Source organism: Syngnathus typhle, linkage group LG8 (assembly GCF_033458585.1).
Source record: "Syngnathus typhle isolate RoL2023-S1 ecotype Sweden linkage group LG8, RoL_Styp_1.0, whole genome shotgun sequence".
NCBI classification, from domain to species: Eukaryota; Metazoa; Chordata; class Actinopteri; order Syngnathiformes; family Syngnathidae; genus Syngnathus; species Syngnathus typhle.
In genome coordinates this window covers 11,400,936-11,420,265 of record NC_083745.1, presented here as the reverse complement: position 1 = coordinate 11,420,265, position 19,330 = coordinate 11,400,936, and the positions used below count along the sequence as shown (strand labels likewise).

General features: G+C 46.3%; 2 protein-coding genes across 2 annotated transcripts; both read left to right on the top strand.

The window, feature by feature from the left end:
* Positions 1-14: 14 nt before the first annotated feature.
* On the top strand, positions 15-5,378 carry perp (p53 apoptosis effector related to pmp22). Its single transcript, XM_061286091.1, has 3 exons — positions 15-391; positions 2,259-2,399; positions 3,768-5,378. The coding sequence occupies exons 1-3, from the start codon at positions 184-186 to the stop codon at positions 3,977-3,979; spliced, it is 561 nt and encodes a 186-aa protein (XP_061142075.1). The 5' UTR covers positions 15-183; the 3' UTR covers positions 3,980-5,378.
* Positions 5,379-6,567: 1,189 nt separating this feature from the next.
* tnfaip3 (tumor necrosis factor, alpha-induced protein 3) lies at positions 6,568-18,654 on the top strand. Its single transcript, XM_061286036.1, has 9 exons — positions 6,568-6,890; positions 8,568-8,917; positions 11,983-12,173; positions 12,270-12,411; positions 12,962-13,132; positions 13,256-13,436; positions 13,573-14,546; positions 14,825-15,033; positions 15,115-18,654. Exons 2-9 carry the CDS (start codon positions 8,611-8,613, stop codon positions 15,397-15,399), a joined length of 2,460 nt encoding a protein of 819 aa, XP_061142020.1. The 5' UTR covers positions 6,568-6,890; positions 8,568-8,610; the 3' UTR covers positions 15,400-18,654.
* Positions 18,655-19,330: the final 676 nt, after the last annotated feature.

Here is a 19,330-nt window from a genome sequence, read left to right as displayed (position 1 = left end):
GACCCAAACCAGGTTGACGGCTGCATTGCACACTCGGGTGTGGCTCCCCCCTCCCTCTCCCTCCTCTTTCTCTCACCAAGACACTAAAAAGCCAGGCAGCCAGCGCCGCACAGCACCACCAGCAGGCAAGCAGACAAGAGCTTTCATTTCGTCCTTACTTCCTTGAGTCCTCCGAAGCTCGCCATGTTCCGCTGCGGAATCGCCTACCCACGCTGCAGGTGGATCGTGCCCCTGCTGCTGCTCTTCGCCATCATCTTCGACATCATCGCCATCGCCGCCACTTCGGGCTGGGTGACGGATGAGGAAGGCAAGACGCACTACGCCAGCATGTGGGAGCAGTACCACGGACGCAACGACAAGTGGGAGGAGGGCAAGTCCCTCATGGAGTTCTGTAAGTGACTCGCAACTACTATACACGAGCGTTAACCGTGGCGACGTGAAAACATCCCTTGGAGTCGTCATTCATGCGCACTTCGGTAGAAAATGCAACACCTCGCTGTATTCAGTTCAAACTGAGGGTGGGGGGGAGAGAGGCTTCAACTTTGGAATTCTCTGCCCCCCTCTTTCCCCTCTCTTATCATATCCTGCCTGGGAACACAAACAGACAAAAACTACAATGCCTGCTTGAGCCCAGACCTCCAACCAAAGCGACAAACCTTGGCCTTAAAAAACTAAAAGGAGACCTTAAAAATTAGAACGTCAGGATGGAGCTTCCGCCAAATTACTGACAGTTCAGGTAGTCGTTATGAGGTGTGTCAGAAAGGTTGCAGGATTTTCAAAAGAGATACGTATTTCAAACTCAGACCACAAATTCATCCCTTCGATAATAAGCCTCAAGCTCAACAAGCACGTATACAGAGAGAGCCTGTGGTCTTGTTTGTTGTTGTTCCTCGTCACCGTGTTTACAATGACCTGCTTATCATCCAAAAGGAGTGTGTCAGGCTGGGCTTATGTTATCAGTGGATATTTACAATTTTTACAAATTTGAGTGTAGCAAAATGGCCTTTGCACCCTCGGACCAAAGCAGAAAATGGCTACCATATTTTTACTGTCGAATCAGCGTCAAAAAGTATCAACTGTTTCATTGGTGGATTTTTTTTTTCCACCTTCAGTATGTCCTCCTCCAAGAAACTTTCCTAAACTTGCCCTTGGATTGCTCCACTGCTTTGCACCGTTCACCACGACAACACTGCTCTATAACAGAGGACGCTTTTGTCTAGTAGTACCAGCGCCGGTGTGGTCGTTCGACCGTAAATATCCTTCCTGACGTCTCAGTGAAGCGCGGGGCCCCGCAGACACACGGGCGGCACAGCCCACGTCCCGTTGAGTTGTTTGGACCCACTTCTTCTTTGCTTTACACACACAACTAACACAAATGAAGATAACCGCAATATTGTGGACCTGTGGTAGCCTTTGGGAATCTCGTGAGATTCCCGGACGGCCAATCAATTCTAGTCCGCTGTATCTGATTCTCTAAAGATGACATGCATAGCGAAGCTAATTCATGCAAAATAGAATGACAAGGATCGGGAGAAGCTCACCATCCTTGTCTGACTCAAACGTTTTTGATTGTCAGCCAAACGGGATCGTTGAGGTTTGAGAGAAGAGCGCCAACCTGTCGAACACGTCCGTTGTGTGTGTCTGTGTGTGAGTGCGTGTGTGTGTCAGTCATGCCTCAGGCCAGGTAGCTAGGCATCAGATGCACACACACACACACACACACACACACAGGTATGAATAATTGAAGGTGTTGGCTGACCCACGCGTTAACGACAAAGCGTAGAGAACACAAAAGGCTTGCATGGTATGACTGTGTGGTGCAGAATTTTTCTATGTATACGTATTTTGTAATAGTACAAAAACATCAACAAATTCTGTTTGGTAGCGACATAATAATTACAAATTGTCAGCAAAGCTAGATGTGTACATAAAATGCAATGCTTAAAAAAATTGAGTTTAAAAAAGTCTGTCCTCAAGGAAATGAACACGCAAGCGCCTTTAAAGCGTGCGAGGAGGTTGCTGTGGTTGTATTCTGTGGCACTTTTATCTGGAGGGCGTCACGTGGCGCCGCAGAAGGCGAACGTGCTTTTGCGGGCCGCCGCGGACCTTGCTTTGTATCGGCTTGGGCTGTAAATCAGCGTCACGGTTATCATCATAATCATTTCAGCCCCACCAAGCAACCACGTTGCATTATACTGACGTGAGACCGCCATGTTTGTTTTTCCTGATCAGTGTGTGTTTATGTGTTGCACGAGCAGCGTGGGCGCAGGCAGTGGCCGCCCTGATGATCCTCGGCCTCCTTATCCTCATTGGCGCCTTCATCCTGTCCTGCGTGGCGCTGTGCTGCACGCTCAACGTCACGCTGCTGCCCATCATCGGAGTCATGCTTATTATTGTTGGTAAGAAAACACACACACATGTGCACGTAAATAACCGAATGTGGTTGTGTGTTGTTTATGTACTACGTCTAATGGTATAGGAACCACGTTGGCCAAACTTAATTTGGGCCTTTACAACATGGTGGCGAATATATTCAGTTTGTTTGTTCATCAACGTTTGAGCCACGTTACCACAGAAACGGCTCTCTACTGTAAAAAGTGGCACTTTTCGACGCATTTCTGCGCTGGGTGCCGTTAACGAGGGCAACCAGAGCGTTATGTTTCGTGGACGGTAAAGGCTTTGGCCTGCAAACCGCTGCTCCTCTTTGTTTCCTCGCTCCGATGAACGCTTTGCAAAAGGCTTCCCCCGAGCGGTCGTTCACTTGCTCGCTCTTGTTGGGTTTTGCCAGGGAACAAAAGGTCACACACAGGAGTGAAAGCAGTGAGCAGTAAATGGTGACGTTCTTTCTAAGTTGCTGGGAGGGATCCAGTACCAAAGAAAAAGGGATGAACAACATGATGACGTGTTGTAGGAGGGGAAATGAGTGAGTGAGAGAGTAAAGGAGGGAGCGAGCCAGCCAGGGTAGGGCTCAGCAAAAGTCGGGTGTGTCGACATTGGTGGAATGTTGGAAAGTACTTTTACCTCACAGGACCACGTGAACTTGTTTGTATATGCGGTTAGGAAAGAAAGAAAGGTACGTTTCTGTTTTAAGACTCCTCGACGATAAAAAAAGAATCAGCCTTCGAGTACACATTCCCAAGCATGAAACTTTTAGAAAAGGAGCTAATGCGGCAGCCAAGTGTGAAATTGAATTTGTACCAAGTACAAAGATGCTTAACACACAAAGTGTTGACTTGTATTCAAGTGACGGCTACCAATCATCCGTCCATCAGTCAACTTGCCGCTTTTACTGGCACCCGTCATCCATTTTGTGCAGTGATTGTTTGTGACAGGAAGTGAAGCAGTGGCTTTGCTTATTTGTGGACTCACAAATTTATTAGTGACTCTCGTGTCTGTCCTGGAAGGTAACACCCCAAAATATAAGTGTATAGCCCCCCCCGCCACTTTAGAATTCCTGAGTGTCTGATTTATAAAAAAAAAAAAAAAAAAAGTATTGCATCACAATTCATCACTGAATCACCTTTTTTCTCGAGTAGACACAACGGGCGGTGCCAGATTTGATTGCTTAATTGTGACTCAACACTTTGTTGCTGGCGTGGAGTATTTTCCTCCAATAGTGTCTCGCGTTGATGTGAAAGTATTTTTCTCACACTCTAGTTAGCTCGGCCGTCATCCATCCTCGACCGGAATGAAATATGGTCACGAGTTTTGATCGCCATCGAAACAAAATGAGAAATGCTAAAAGGAGTGTGGCATTTCCTTTGCAGTGGTGCTGCAGGTGATCGCCCTGATCATCTACCCGGTCAAGTTCAACGAGCTGATATTCGAGGGCCACTATTACTACACGTGGGCGTACGGCTTCGCCTGGGGCGCCACCCTGCTGTGCATTGGCTGCGCCGTGCTCTTCTGCTGCCTTCCCCGCTACGAGGACGAGCTCACCGGCCTGGCCAAGACCAAGTACCTCTACACGTCCGCCTAAAGCTCCCTCTCGACCTCAACTACCAGCAGCATGTCCTCCTCCTCCGTCTTGGAACATGTGTACACTTTTGCTCCAATTCAAGATGGAGGTCGCATCGGCATCGTCAGTAGCAACCATTTTGTCCCTCAGTGCTTCGACTTACAAAACGTCACCAAAGTGCCTACTCGCTTGTTCAGAACCGTTTGATCTGAAGAAATTTGATGAATTCAGCTCGCCATGCAATTTGAACTAACAAAAGGGATCAATTGATCTGGAATTTATTGTTCCGAAAAGATTGATGTAAAGTGTTGATCAGGCACAATTGTTCTAAACTCGATGATCTGGAGCATTCATTCCAGTGCTAGTGACCCAGTGTGATTGATCCGCAGCAATTGAGCTCTCTCACAACAAATGCGATAAAGAATACTTAGTATTTTTTTGGGGCAAATTGCATGCTATTTTTTCATACTTTTAGAAAATAGGAAAAAAGGTTTGCCACCCTGCCATTGAAGCTTCGGACAGCAATTTCACACACTGGAATTCTGGTGCTTTTCCGTTTTTTTTTTCTCCCTTTCTTTCTTTTCCCCCATTGCATATAAAATGTTGTTTCATGTCATCTCTGCACCTTTTTTTTCCTTGGCATTTGTAATCTTCATTTCTTTATCTTTTTTGCCTGCACGATCTTCATTTGCATTTGTCACAAAGAGGTACGAGGTGGATTAATTTTTCTTCGCATTAGATGCTGTGTGATGTAATTGCGCTAAAAGTCAAAGTCTACTTTATTGAATAGAAAATCTTTTGTGATATATCATCTTTTAGAGAAATTAGGATTTTAAAAAGATGTCAGAATGTGCGTAAACCGCTTTGATTGTGATATTAAGTTTTTTTTGTTGTTGGTGGTTTAAAGGAAGTACCCAAATGTGTTTTTTTCCCACAAACTATCGTGTTGTGCTTGGGTTTTATTTGAACCAGTAAAGGAGCGAACTAACATAATTTAGTATGCAAGACACCAAAATCCATTTGTCTGATGTGCCTTAGCTGCTCAAATGTGAGAACTTTGCATCTAAATAATCCTTGTTTGATTTATTAAGTGTGCAAAACAAAAGAAGAGCATATTTTAGTTAGCAATTCATGTAATAAAAAGATACTATGTGAATCGATACTGACAGACTAAACCAAATGCAAATTATTTGAATATGGGGATGATTCGTGGCAGGTTGCATGTGCGTTGATGAGCAGTAGGAGAAGGACGATTACTGTGCTACTACTGTATTTAACGCTCTTTGTCTTTCCGGTAGGTGTGTCACGTTTTTTTTATTAACTCTTTGCCTCTTATTGTTCTCCTGCTGTAGTGTCAACTGATTCTCTTTTATTGGTAGTTTTTATTTTTTATGCAATAAACTGTTTCATTTTGACAAAATTGATTTGTTTCTTCAGTGAATTAAAAGGAGTACTCCTCTGTACTTGTCACTATGACTAATAGCGCCGTAGACATTTTTGCTGTCATGGCGTGCCGCCTACATAGCAGGTGTGGCATCTGTAAAGCTGACGGTTACAGGGACGAGTTTCGAGAGAAAGTGTGAGGCATGCAATATTCCAGATAAAGAAAGAAACATTTGTACCGTAGCAGAACCCTAAACACAATTTGTACTATTATAGTAATATTGTTTATCTTAAGACTTATATAGTAATATGTTTATCTTGTTTTATTTTATTTGTGTCGTCAAAGATTTAATAATTTTATTACAACAGCAGTTAACAGGAATGCTAAGCTAAGTGCTAAACCCCATTACTAGTGGCAGTCTAAATGTGTTGTGTGCAAACAGTTTGCTGAACTTTGTCCTCGACTTCCCAACACGCACGCGGACACACAGCCGTGGTGATAAGCGACCAGTGACTCACAACCACTGGACCCCACCCTGGGAAGGGCCTCCTTTTGGAATCTAACTTGTTCCGAGCCTAGTGTGTGTATGCACGTGTTTGCGTGGGGTTGGCGTCAACATTGACAAGTCCTGTTTTAAAGAAGTGACATTTCCGCCATCTGTTGGCCGAGAGCATGTGTTGCACTTAACACGAATTAAGTCTAATGAGCTTCTTTTCATAAAATAAAATAAAATTCCTTCATAAATATAATGTTCGTTTCTTAATGGACACTGCAGAGTGTGTAATTGATGATTGTAGTACAAAAAATGGCTTGTAAAAGTAATTTAAAAAAATTCACCTGTTCAACAATTGGGTCAAGAATGACATTTTAAGTTATTCTTATGTTGTATTTCCAATGTGTTTTTGTACGTTTTAATTTTGTTTTCAAATGTATTTATTGTTATATGTTTATTTTTGCATTCATGTGTTTGATTTTTTTTTTGCATTATTCATCGTTTGCAGCCTTTCTTACTTGGAGTGTTTTAGTTTTGCAGTTGTTTTGAGTGTATTTTATTTTGCATATGTGTTTTTGCTTTGTTTTCTTTAAAAAAAAAAAAAAAATCCCTTCCTGCGTTCGCCTATGTCGGCCACCGTACAAGGCAGATCCGCCTGTGAGCTCCCCCTGGCGGCGCCCAGCGTAACAGCCCCCAAGGGTTGATGAGGGGAGGGAGGGGGTGGGGGGGGAGACTTCACTTGAGTGAGGGAGGGAAGTAAAATGGGTGAACGGAAAGTCCCTGTGTGGAAATCCCCTTGACTAGGGCTTTTTATCCCCCACACTCTTGCTATCTCTTCTTTCATGGTTTAAACGCTATCGTCGGCGTCCACGCGTGTACTCGTGAACGCGGGGACTCGTCAAAGTGCGAGCTCCCCCACTCACCTCTCCCCTCCCCCCCAAAAAAAATCGCCGCGCCGAGAGGAGAAGCTCGAATGGCGCCGAGCGAGAGGATGAGGCTGCCGAGCATCCGGCGGCCTTTGTTGTAGCACCAGCCCTCCGGCGCACGTCGGACAGGTAAGCCCGTCCCAACGACGCGTCGGCTCGTCTCGCCAGGCGAGTCCGAGGAGGCGGTGGCCATGCAGGGCCTTCTCGAGTCGGTTTTAGAAGCGAGCGGCTCACGACAGCCATTGTTTACAAAGACGTCATCCTCCTCCTGTCAGCGGGCTGTCGCGGAAGCCGTTTAGCCGGGCTACGGTCGTCTCTGCGCGAACGCTTTTGGGGGAAGGGGGGTGGGGGTCGTTGGACCCTATTGTTGTCGTTGGGGATTACGTCAGCCTCGTTGGCTCTAACAAGTACTAATAATGTGTGTTGTACGTCTGCGTGCACCTGCCACTCGTGGAGAGGTGAAGCATCCGTGGCACAGGTGTCAAACTCAAGGCCCAGGGGCCAAACTGTAGCTTTCGAGAGCGGTGTTTCTTTTTTAAATTGAGACAAGGCACCACTTTACATTGGAGATATCAAGAAGTACTATAGTAATGATGATCTTGTCTTGACTTGCAAGTTGACTGACATTGTGAAATCCGGGCCTGTTTGAACACAAGGCTCTTATTCTGTTGGACGTTTGGCAACAGGTGACAACAGGGTCAGGGGTGTGCAGAAGGGTGGCTGGCACCAGACGTGGAGGTGGTGGTGGTGCCAGGTTGACGTAAACTCTCAATCATAGTCTGCTGGTGCAAATATTGGTCAGCTTTTTCTTCTAGAACGTGCATCTGCTTTTGATCAAGGAGTATGAAGCTAAAAAAGATGTTCTACCCTAAAATCGTCTATCCCCAGGCCTTTATATTTTTCACAAATAAATGTTTTTGTTATTGAGAATGATGCTGTAGTCAAGACGTATTGAAATGGAGACAAAACTGCAATAAATGGAGTCGGGGTAAAAGTTGTAACTTTGGTCAATGACATTTTAATCTCACAAATAAAATAAAATTCGTAGTGTTGCCAGAAGAAAATTGTTATAAAAAGCTCACTGCGGCCTTTGTTGTTGCCGGATGCTCGGCAGCCTCATCCTCTCGCTCGGCGCCGTAAAATATGAACCACTGAACAGGCTTCTCTGATGACAAGCAAAAAAGTAGTAACAAAATAAAAGTTCTGATAATAATGGGAAGATGAATTATGGCTCTTAGATGCAGTGTGAAAATAGCCAATGTTATGTAAAAATGTTTTTTTTAGTGTCAGTGCAGCGTGTGGGAAGTTGCAGATGATGAGTCAAACAAAGTTTGGCAGACTTTTGGACATTTTAGCAACAGGTTTTTGTTTGTCGTCCCGTCAGCGAATTTAAATCTGACGGGATGCCTGACTCGTCACCTGACCCGCTACCGCCAACTTCCTGTGTACTTTTTTGTTATTGTAATGCTGTTGGCAGCTCATGTGAGTGAAACGTGCGTTTCAATGACCATAAGATGGTCCCTTCCAGAAAATGTACCTTAAGTGCTTGCGTTGTCATACTTGTCAGCAGAGTGAGCGCATTGTGGGATTACCGCCCCTCAAGCACAACGGCACACTGGAGCATTGTGTTTACTCAAACCAGAATACAAGGATATCTTTATTTGATTTAGTGGACTGAGGATTGTGTTTGAGGTGCTTTCCCAAGCCAGCTATAAATTAACCGTCCAATAAAAAAATAAAAGAGGGGAATCTCTGGCTGTAGTTTCCTGGCAGACTAACTGACTCCGCCGTCTCCCTCCATTGCAGTTTCCGCCTTCTACCCCCTCGCCCGATCCCGTTCCTCGCCATCATGTCGCAGGGCCAGAACTTCCTCCCCAAGTTCCTTTTTGTGTCCAACCTGCTGAAGGCAGTGAAGATCCGCCAGCGGGTGCCCAACGACGTGTTGAAGCCAGCAGCCAGCGGTGGTCTCATGCACCACCTGCGTGGCATGCACCGCTACACGCTGGAGATGATCGCCATGAACCACTTCCCACAGGCCTTCCGCGAAGTGGTGCAGGCCGCCATCTTGGACCGGGTCATGCAGGTCTCACTGGAGCAGGAGAAGAAGCTCAACTGGTGCCGGGAAGTTAAGAAGATGGTTCCCCTGCGCACCAACGGTAAGAGATGGTCGTTGCTCTTATGGTGCCTTTCCCCCAAATGAACTTCTTTGCGTGTCTTGTCGAGAAATTACTTTCTTTAAGTTTCTGACTGACTGGAATCAGGTTTCGGGTTAGACCTGTTGCTTCTCCTCATAGTCAACCAACTGTTGCTTGGTCTCCATGTCTCGCCATGGATCTCCTCATCCCTAAGAAAATGGCTCGTGTTGCCTTCGATCGGCTAGAAATCCACTGATTCGCCATAGTTGTTGCAAATGTAAAGTCCTGAGGGTTTCGTGATAAAGGAGCTCAATGAGAACGCCAGTGAGTCAACTTCATTTCACGTTTGCTGCTGCGGTTACTGCAAGTGACAGCAGCGAGACCTTCTTGGGTTCCACTTTACTCATTTAGTCACCCCAGAAAAGGTTTTCGAATGTTGCAAAGTCATGTTTTGGTCAAAGGCGCGGAACATCCCAGCGCCCGCACACCCGTTCTGAAGCACGGTGGGGAAACTCTGTGGTTTCGCACTTTTTTATTTACAACTCGGGGGTCTGCCCCTTCTTTTTCGCCTTGTGCGCAGGAGGGCTATAAATCTGTCAGGCTCCTAAATAGATTTACATGGTCGGGAAGATTTACAGCGTCCCTCGTGCCGTCAGGCGTGTCACAGGGCCTCGTTAAATCAAACGTGACCACGCTCTTTTAGCGCAGTAAACCAAGCGCAGCTGTCAAGCGCCGTACACAGGACTCTATTTTTAGAGCGGTCCTCAAAGTAGTGCAGGGGAATCATTTTCAGAACGGCCTTTGTATACGTTAAAGGGAAGCATCAGATCAGCCCAAAGTGGAGAAGGAGGAAGCAGAAATAATCTCTTTTATTGCAAGCATCACCATGACTGCATAGATGAGGAACTTGTCCCGTGTGTTGACTCAAACACGACTGGAGCACACTCGCTCTCACAAGCTTGCTTCCTCATCAGAAAGCACCCTGAAGTTGACGAAACTTTGCCGGTAATAGACACATAGAACGCCCTGGTGCGCAGTGATGATGATATCATCAGGGTAAGACTCACAGTCGCGAACTCCGAAGCACCCAGACGTGACATTCAGCAGAGGACACATTCACACACACATTGAGTGTCTGCTGCTGAGTCACTGGAGCACCACACACACACACACACACAACAGAAGTCCATCAATGAAGAGCCGGCTTGAGAAGGTCATAACAATCACGGCTCTTTGCGGCGGCCAATACTAATTTACATTTAGCTGCTACTCTAAAAATAGCTCTAACAATTAAAGCTGCAAGCGACGTATCAAATGTCAACGGCATGCTGTGCCCACATTAGAAGGTGTAGCGCTTGACAATTTAGCATGTTTGCACGCTAAGCAATGTCGCTCCTGCCTGGAGTTCACACAATTTTCACGCTTCAGACCAAAATGTCCCACTTCCCACTTGACTTGGCTTTGCATGAAGCACACCTTTATCTGCTCTGCTGCTTGGTGGGTCTCGACAATGTGCAATATTGCAGGGGTGGGCAATTAATTTTAGAAAAAGCGCCATGCGAGAAACTGGAACAGTTGTCAAGTGCCCGCCAACATGATGACCTTCATTTTGTTTTATATTAGTTTTTGCATCTTTCTGTGAAGTATTAGTTTGTCTAGTTGTTTTTATGCAAAATCCTTTTCAGCTGCTGTTTTGTACTTAGGGGTGGTTTTGATGTATCAGCTACCAACTGATAAAATGAGTGAATGACTGCTCTCACTTTCATTCTGACCATACACGTTGGTGTGTTTTGAAAATGCACATTCATTCATGCTTGATGTGAGTGGCGGTCACAGTGGCGCTTGCTGTTTCAAGATAACGCGCCAGCATTCCTCCCCTCCCCTGCCCTGCCCTCTTTTCCTTCCCCCTCCTTCCGTCGGAAAGTCCGGGACTGGTTAAGTGCTGCGTTTGACGTGCCGGGATGAACAAGATGAAGAGCACAAGCTGGGAAATTCCTGTGTTTTGTGCGGCAACAAGGCTCTCGGCACAATCTTTCACAATGACAGAAAGACCCAAAGAGGCTCTTTAGTCAGCGCAATAAAGTCGTTTGGTTGCACCTTGGAGAGAAAAAAAGTGTAATAAAACCTTAAAGAAAATAAGGTGCTGCTGTGGGGTAACAAGCTAACGTGGCTCTCGACTATGGAGCTACCAGCTCAGTGGCCTAGTGGTAGAGTGTCCGCCCTGAGACTGGAAGGTTGTGGGTTCAAACCCCGGGTCATACCGAAGACTATAACAATGGGACCCATTGCCTCCCTGTTTGGCACTCAGCATTAAGGGTTGGAATTGGGGGGTTAGATCACCAAATGTTTCCCGAGCGTGGCACCGCTGCTGCTCACTGCTCCCCTCTCCCCCAGGGGATGGATCAAAATCACATGGGGATGGGTTAAATGCAGAGGACAAATTTCACCACACCCAGATGTGTGTGTGATGATCATTGGGAGTTTAACTTTAACTTTAACCTTGACTCATCAGCATTTGGTCCAAATGAGAGCTGCTACCATTTTGTTTTGTACTTTTGGCTTGTTTTTTAAAAGATGCTATCTATTTTGCTAGCGTGACAACTGACAACACTTCCTGGGAGATAAGCTTGCAATGGAGATTTATTTATTTTCACATAGTTTCTCATGGTTGACCTCTTAAGGAGAAGCTTTGCTCACTTTGTGCTTTCAGACATGTGAGCGTCATATTATCGCACAATCTAGCCCACAGCGCGGAAAATCCCCACGCTTCTCCTTTCCTTTGTGTGTGTCTGTGTGAGTGTGTGTGTGTGTGTGTGTGTGTGTGTGTGTGCGTGTGTGTGTGCGCGTGTGTGTGTGTGCGTGCGTGTGTGTGTGTGTGTGCGGGCGTGCGTTCGTGTGTGCGCGTGTCCGCGTGTGCGGGCACGTGTGTGTGTGTGTGTGTGGGTGTGGGTGTATCATCTACACACATTATAGTGTAAGTATCTCCAGTCTCCAATGCGCCTTCGGCCCAGTTGTCGCGAACGTGACTTCTAAACTTCTTGTCTCCGGCTCAAATATAACATGAGATTTGTTTCTTGTTTGTAAAGGAGATGGCAATTGCTTGCTGCACGCTGCCTCCCAGTACATGCTGGGTGTCCAGGACACAGACCTGGTTCTCCGCAAAGCCCTCCACGGAGTTTTGAAAGAGACGGACACTGGCGTCTTTCGGGCGCGCTTCCAGGCCGAGCTTCTGCACTCTCAGGAGTTCACTCAGACGGGCCTCCGGTACACCACCACGGTAAGAAGCCGAACTCGCCGTGTTAAAAACACGCGACCTTCATTTAATGTGTTCAGTCAAACAACAAATTGCCTTCATGTGGTGCACGGCTTCCAGAACTGGGAGGACGAGTGGGAGAAGATCGTAAAGATGGCGTCCCCGGTCTCCAGTAGCAACGGCCTCCAGTTTGACTCACTGGAGGACATCCATATCTTCGTCCTGTCCAACATCCTCCGCAGGCCCATCATTGTTATCGCAGGTGCGTGCAACAAATTCAACAAACAAGAAGAGTTAACATGTAGATTCGACTCTGACATAATTTATGCTATTAGAACGACATGCAACAATTGTTTCAGTCAAAATATTTCCTCTCAAATATAGATTAAGACTAAACAATTTCACTCCAAGAATAAAAATAGATTAATTTACATTACAAGCCAAAGAAATATGTCAAAATAGGAGAACAATAATGCTGAAGTAAGTAGGAATATTACATTAAATTTGGGGGAAAAGGTTATATTTTGGTAGTTAAATCTACTGTCTAAAAAAAAGTCAAAATTTTTAGCTGAAATATTTCAATCGTAAAGTTATCAAAATATTTTGAAAGAAGAAAGGAACTGTTGACTTAAAAAACAAATGCTACTTATTGTAGAAAATAGCAGAGTTATGTTGCCAGAAGAAATGTAATCAGATTAATTGCGAGTGGCTTTTTTTTTGTGTGTGCAAAGACAGCCCAATTTAGCTCCTTCTGAAGTTGGAGCAGGACTTTTCCTGTTCCTTTACTGAAAAGTGCTTTCCTGTACCAACAGACCAGGTGCTGAGGAGCATGAAATCGGGGTCGTCCATTTCGCCCCTCAACGTGGGCGGGATTTATCTCCCGCTGCACTGGCCCCCGGCCGAGTGCTACAAATACCCCATCGTGCTGGGCTATGACTCGCAGCACTTTGCACCCCTCATCACCATTAAAGACAGCGGTCCTGGTAAGCAATTAAGGAACAAATCCGTTGCGTGTTGCTGTCCCCCAATCCTATCTACGTTCCCTATTATTAAAGGAAAACTTCAATTTTTCAAGTCTGTATTGCCATTCTTTTTTCTTGCCTAAGAAATCCGAGCCGTGCCACTGATCAATCCCGGCCGAGGAGGCTTTGAGGAGCTGAAGGTGCACTTCCTGATGGAGAAGGAGCAGCAAGTAAAGGAGAGCCTCCTCAAAGACTACTTGCTGCTCATCGAGATCCCCGTCATCGGCTTGGGATACGACACCACGCGCATCATCAACGCAGCACGGTACGTTTTATTTAAGGAATGTATAGCTGGTGGGAGGGGGGCGGGGGGGGGGGGGGGGGCGTGACACACTGTTTGACTTGACTGAGCAAGGTCCTTGGTAGAGGTACTAAGCATGGCGCCGTCTGTGGTCCAAAAGGTTGGATGAGGGCAACTTGCCGGAGGACATGAACCTGATGGAGGACTACCTCCAGCTGGTCAACCACGAGTACCAGCGCTGGCAGGAGGACAAGGAACAGGCGTGGGCGGCCCAGCCTCAGCGCCCGCCGCCCTTCTCAGTCTCACAGCTCTCGCTCATCGAGATCCGCTGTGCCACGCCACGCTGCACCTTCTACGTGTCGGTGGACACGCAGCCGCACTGCCACGAGTGCTTTGAGAAACGCCAGGCCACCACCACCACCGCCGCCTCCACCGGAACCAGGATAGAAGGCCTGGTGCACACCAAGGGCGGCGGCAGCAGCGGCGGCGGCTCGGACAGCAGCGAGGGCAGCTCCAGAGGGGGCCGAAGCAGCAGCCCACCGTCCTCCTCGTCTAGCCGGGTGGTGCTGCTGTCCAGCCCACGCTCGGCCCCTCCGCCCACCGCGCCCAGCCTCAGCCTGTACAGCGAAACACACGCCATGAAGTGCAAAAGCCCCGGCTGTCTCTTCACCCTCAGCGTGGAGCACGCCGGACTGTGCGAGCGCTGCTTCAACTCCAGGCAGTACCAGGCGCCGCCTGGGGCCGGAACTGGACCGGACGCCGTTGCCCCTCACGCGCCCCAGGCTCCCGGCTGGAACCAGTGGGGGCCCCCCCGCGAGGCGGAGACGGAGCGCTGCGGCATGTGCAGACAGGAAGCCTTTCGGATATTCAACGGGCTGTGTCCACCCTGCATGCAGAGGCAGCAGGCTCCGGAAGCGGGCGATCCGCAGCCCGGCAAGCCCGGGACCGAGGCCTCGTCTTCGGCCTGGAGCCAGCCGAAGGAGCGGCCGTGCCTCACCCTGACGCCGGGCCACGCCTCCGCCTGGCAAGTCCCGCTCGCCCGGCCCTGTAAACGGTCCGGTTGCCAATTCTTTGGGACGCCGGAGAAGTTGGGCTTCTGCACTATTTGCTACGTAGACTATCAGACCAACCACCGTAAGTTCTTTCATCATTGGTCGTTCCTTCTGTCCATTTTCAGTCGACAATTGAAAATCAGCAAAGTACAAGATAATTTGAATATGAGAAGATGGAGTTTATAAAAAAATGCACAATATTTTTGTCTAGAATAATGCCTAAATAACAAGTAATAATAATATAAATAACAGTAACAGTCACTTTTTATTTTTGCCAATTGAAAATGGAATGTTTGAACGTTGCCCATATTCTCATTTGCCTTTCACACCATTCATGAAGTTTGTGCGTTTCCGTTCCAGACCTGACACCTCCTCCCCCAGCCCCGACACAGGGCCGGCACGGCGCGGAGACCGGCTTCCAGAATGCGGCCCGCTGTCGCGGACCGGGCTGCGGCGCGCTGGGCAAGGCCATGCTGGAGGGCTACTGCGACAAATGCTACGTCAAAGAGCAAAGCGCACGGCTCAACCAGGTGGCACATCGTACGCCGCACTCCCCTCCCCCTGTCGTGGTAGGTTCCACTTCCTCTGCCTTGGGAAAAAAATCTAACAATACGATTGCTTATGTTATATTGCACCTTTTTTCCCAATAGCGCGAGCGAACCACCAAACCCCGCTCCACGCAGCAGTCGCAGACTCAGACGCAGACGCAGTGCCGGCGGAGCGGCTGCAGCAACGTGTCTCCCGGCTGCACGGACCTTTGCCCCGAGTGTCACACACGGGGGGGCCAGGCTCGGGACGCGGGTCGCCGGGCGCAGGCGCCCAAGGAGAAGTCCAAGCAGCGGTGCCGGACGCAAGGCTGCGACCACTACGCCAACCAGGAGAAACAGGGCTACTGCAACGAGTGCGACCACTTCAAACAGATCTACCGCGGATGAACCCCAGCGACACTCTCCTACTAACCAACCAACCAACCAACCAACTAACTAGCAAGTGACTAACTAGTAACCTTATGGCCTGAAAATCATCACCCTGCCCTGTAACGCCCTTTCCTCTCCCGTGTAGAATGTGAAGAGTAAGTGCGAGTGTGCACGTGGGGGGATAAGCAAACGTGCGTGCGTGCGTGCGTGCGTGCGTGTGTGCGCGCGCGTGTGAGTGCGTGCTTGCGCGCGCACAGTAGACATGGCCTCCACAATACCTCTTTGTGCAATTATGACCATCCGACGAGCTGCGGCCGCACGTGTACAAAATGTATTTCGAGGTACCTGCCCACTCGTGCCGGACGCAATGATTGTACGTCAACCGGAAGCATCCGACTTTCTCTTTTTTTTTTTTGGATTCGACCGGTGATTCCCAAGATTCCCAGAGAGATGAATGCGCCAAGATATTTGTAGTAAACCAAATTCTGTGAAATTGGATGAAAGCCAAATGTCTTGTGGTGGCGCAGTAGTTGGGAATCACCGGTCTAGATCACAGCCAAGGATTTCGAGCCCTCGTCTCTCTGGATGCATTTGTGCTTGTTCGTCTAGCTTCGTGTTTGTTCTCCAGGGTATGAGCGTGAGAGTTGTGACTGATCAAAAAGTTCCCCACCTACCTTGATCCAAATCATTCAATGTTCTTGCCAAAAAAAAAACACAAAAGAAAAGAAGAGAAGCTCTTACAATCAATATGTATGATGTGATCACATCTTCCACAAGTTATTTGAGGGAAATCCACCTTTGTAGATGTAACTGCCGCTTTTGCTAAACAATTTCATGGCTGTCCAAACGTACATGGGAATTTTCTTAGAAAAGTATATTTTCCAGCGATTGAGGTTTTAAAAATGCACTTTTTTAAGGAAACGCTGACCAGGGTAGAGACTTGCCCAAAAGTGGCTTGTCTTCTTTGTATGATGTCACATTTCAGAGACCGGCAACTACATCTAACTTGATTTACATCTTTCGATTCATCCTTGATTTTCTTTTTGAATGCTTTAAATTTGTCTCCCAGCTCAGTTTCTCAGATCCTCATCTCAATTCAGCTCATTGCTTCAAGACGCAGTCGTCTTTATTTGTGGTATTTGTTTGGTAATCAGGATACGAACAGTTTTTCTTGGACTGTTCTACGGAATGATAAAGAATAATAGCAAATTTCTTTAAGATCAAATTTTCCCTCACATTACAACTTTCACTTTTTTTTTTTTTTTTTTTATGTTTCTCGACTCCAATACTTTGCCCTTTCTTCCCTCATCTCACAATGGATTCAACTTTCTTTTATGTTGTGCCGTGCCATCTACGGTACTTTCCCCTCTATCAAGTTTCATGCTGACAGAGATTTAACCCAAATCCCTTAGCGTAAATATACTTTTTTTGTGATCTCCATGTACGTGTGGACTAAAGTCTCTGTTTGCTATCCAAGAGTGCAAGATAGACAGGGCGGGCCCCTGCTGGTTGTAGTGCTACACGCACAGAAAGCGTCTCCATTGTTGCCAGTGGAGACGCCGTTCAGCATTTACGTTCTTTTACCTTTTGCAAGCCCCATTTAGAACAGATCAGTTGCCTTGGATATTGTTTTTTTGCCTGTTTACGGACCACTGGAGCACCTGTACGCAGACCATATGCACACACACATGCGCACACGCAAACACATCGTTTGATTGCCTACTTGGTCCGACACAATGTATCTGAATGTGTTTGTGCTGCTGCTGTAACGGCACAGTATTGTATTGGGGCTCATCCTCCACAAGTTTTGCCTTTAAGATGGACCACAGGAGCCTGATGCCAGCATCAGCGCTCCCCATTATTATTATTATTATTATTATTATTATATCAACCCTCCTGTGAGTGTCATGTCATGGGTCATTTAAGCAAAGCACTAAAAATGGATTTTAATTGTTCATTTTTTTCCAAAACAAATCTGCTGCTGCACCAGAAAAATAAAGTTCTGTATCATGTTAAAATTTTTGCTTTACAAGGTCATTAGTTTTTTTATTCTTCTTACTTTTTTAAATGGTTACTCATGCCCATGTTGAGCCTGGAAGAAACGAGCTTGCCCGAGTCTCGCACCAAACAGGAGGGTTGAAATGCATTTGTGAATATGGATCTGGGTCCATGCTGTTGGACCTTCCGACTTGATGCCTCATCTTTAAAACACACATACACACAATCCAAACACACGTGTGCGTCTCAAAACTGACATTCCTCTTTTATTTTTTATGAGGGGATTTTTTTTTCTTACTTCCAGATGTATTTTAATACTCGCTTTGGTTTTCTTTTTTGGTGTTGTTTCTTTGCCATAATAATGTACTTGTGCCATCAAGCGCCAAACGGTTATTGTTATACCTCCTTAAAAATGGCCGCCTCGGATTAGCTAGACATGGCAAGCGCTCTTTGTTTGATACAGTGGAACGCCCCAACGTCAAACGCCTCAAAAGTCGAATACTGCAAATCTAATTCGTTTTTTTAAAGAGATTGGCTTACCTTCCTGTAAATGTTTTAAATATTTGTAAATGCTAATGTGACTAATACATAGCCAAAGGTATGATGGCTAGGAAAGACCCCCCCCCCCCAAAGAGTGTGAATAAAGAATTGTTTTCTTCATAATTTGTTCAAATGGCCCTAAAACTCTTGAATTTGACTCCCCCTAGTAAATGACAGTTACATTCACAATCATTTACTAAGATAGTGGAGGCGAGGAGGCATAGTGGCTTATTGTTTCTACTTTTGAGTTCAAAAATGTTAAACATTAACATCTTCTAGATTGTTTGATTGCCACAAGAATTAATTTGCTTCACCTTATTTTGATGGGAGGAAAACATTACTGGGCTACTTTGCGTTCGACTTTGAAGGTTGCATTGTATCGCTGAGTTGCACCGTACGGTATGTTCTTCCGTGTGCGGGCCGAGTTTGCCTTCACGTTCAAGTGTAGTGTGCGTACACTATAGATCTCCGTGTGCTTTAATGCCCTCCTCACCCACTTTGATCCAACCAGTGTGTGAAAAAGGACTAACGCTTTGGGACGTGTAATAAAGGTGTAACAAATCATGCAAGTTTTCTTTGTGGGACCTGTCCACAATGGAGTACTGTATGAAGAGTTTAAAAAAAGCTTCGTTTTATTTGTTAAGTATTTATTCTTATCAAGATATGTGTATTGTGTGATTCAACAATTATTTATATGTTGTCCTGAAATGAATTATTTTTACTAAGAAATCTGAATTATGTCTACTGTGATTTTTTTATGTGTGGCCTCATTGTTGTACTCCTTTTGCATCGAGCTTTTAATAAATAATACACATGACTAAAACATCAATACCAAAATGGGCATTGTAAGAAACTAACTTGCCATTGAATATTGCTGGGGTTCTTCAGGTATTTACACCTAGAGCCACCTCAAATAATTCTTAGCTCTCCAAGTAGTACCATGATAAAAAGACTAAACGTAGCATAGTGTAGTAGGTCCAGATGTTCATTAAAAAAAAAACATCTAGTAAACTCCCCACCCGCAAAGAAGTGGAAGGAAGTGGATGCTGCAGGGGGAGGTGACATTTTGGAAAGGTTCATGAGGTCATGGGCAAAAGTCGCAATGTCACCATTAAAAGGCTGTCGGTAAATCAACAACGCCGTGAGTCACTCTTTCTTTTATTTCAGGTATCAGTATGATGCAAAAGCCAAAAGTACAGCACAGTTGGACAGGAAGCTGCCATTGTACAATCGAAAGAGGGCGTTTCCATGGTTACCTTTGTTTGAGCAATAAGTCAGCTGTTGACTTGTTTCATGAAACTTCCCCTAATGTTCTCAGTGACATTTACTTTAACTTTAAAAATGATTGGGTGATAAAATACACAAGTGACTCACTGGCTAACAACCGCTCTAATTCCTTCCATAGATTTTT

Excerpts from the sequence above, each read along its gene's own strand:
- perp (XM_061286091.1), top strand. The coding sequence starts at position 184 with ATGTTCCGCTGCGGAATCGCCTACCCACGCTGCAGGTGGATCGTGCCC. Across the intron at positions 392-2,258 it reads CAAGTCCCTCATGGAGTTCT|CGTGGGCGCAGGCAGTGGCC; the intron begins GTAAGTGACTCG and ends TTGCACGAGCAG. Across the intron at positions 2,400-3,767 it reads AGTCATGCTTATTATTGTTG|TGGTGCTGCAGGTGATCGCC; the intron begins GTAAGAAAACAC and ends TTTCCTTTGCAG.
- tnfaip3 (XM_061286036.1), top strand. The coding sequence starts at position 8,611 with ATGTCGCAGGGCCAGAACTTCCTCCCCAAGTTCCTTTTTGTGTCCAAC. Across the intron at positions 8,918-11,982 it reads GGTTCCCCTGCGCACCAACG|GAGATGGCAATTGCTTGCTG; the intron begins GTAAGAGATGGT and ends TTGTTTGTAAAG. Across the intron at positions 12,174-12,269 it reads GCCTCCGGTACACCACCACG|AACTGGGAGGACGAGTGGGA; the intron begins GTAAGAAGCCGA and ends CACGGCTTCCAG.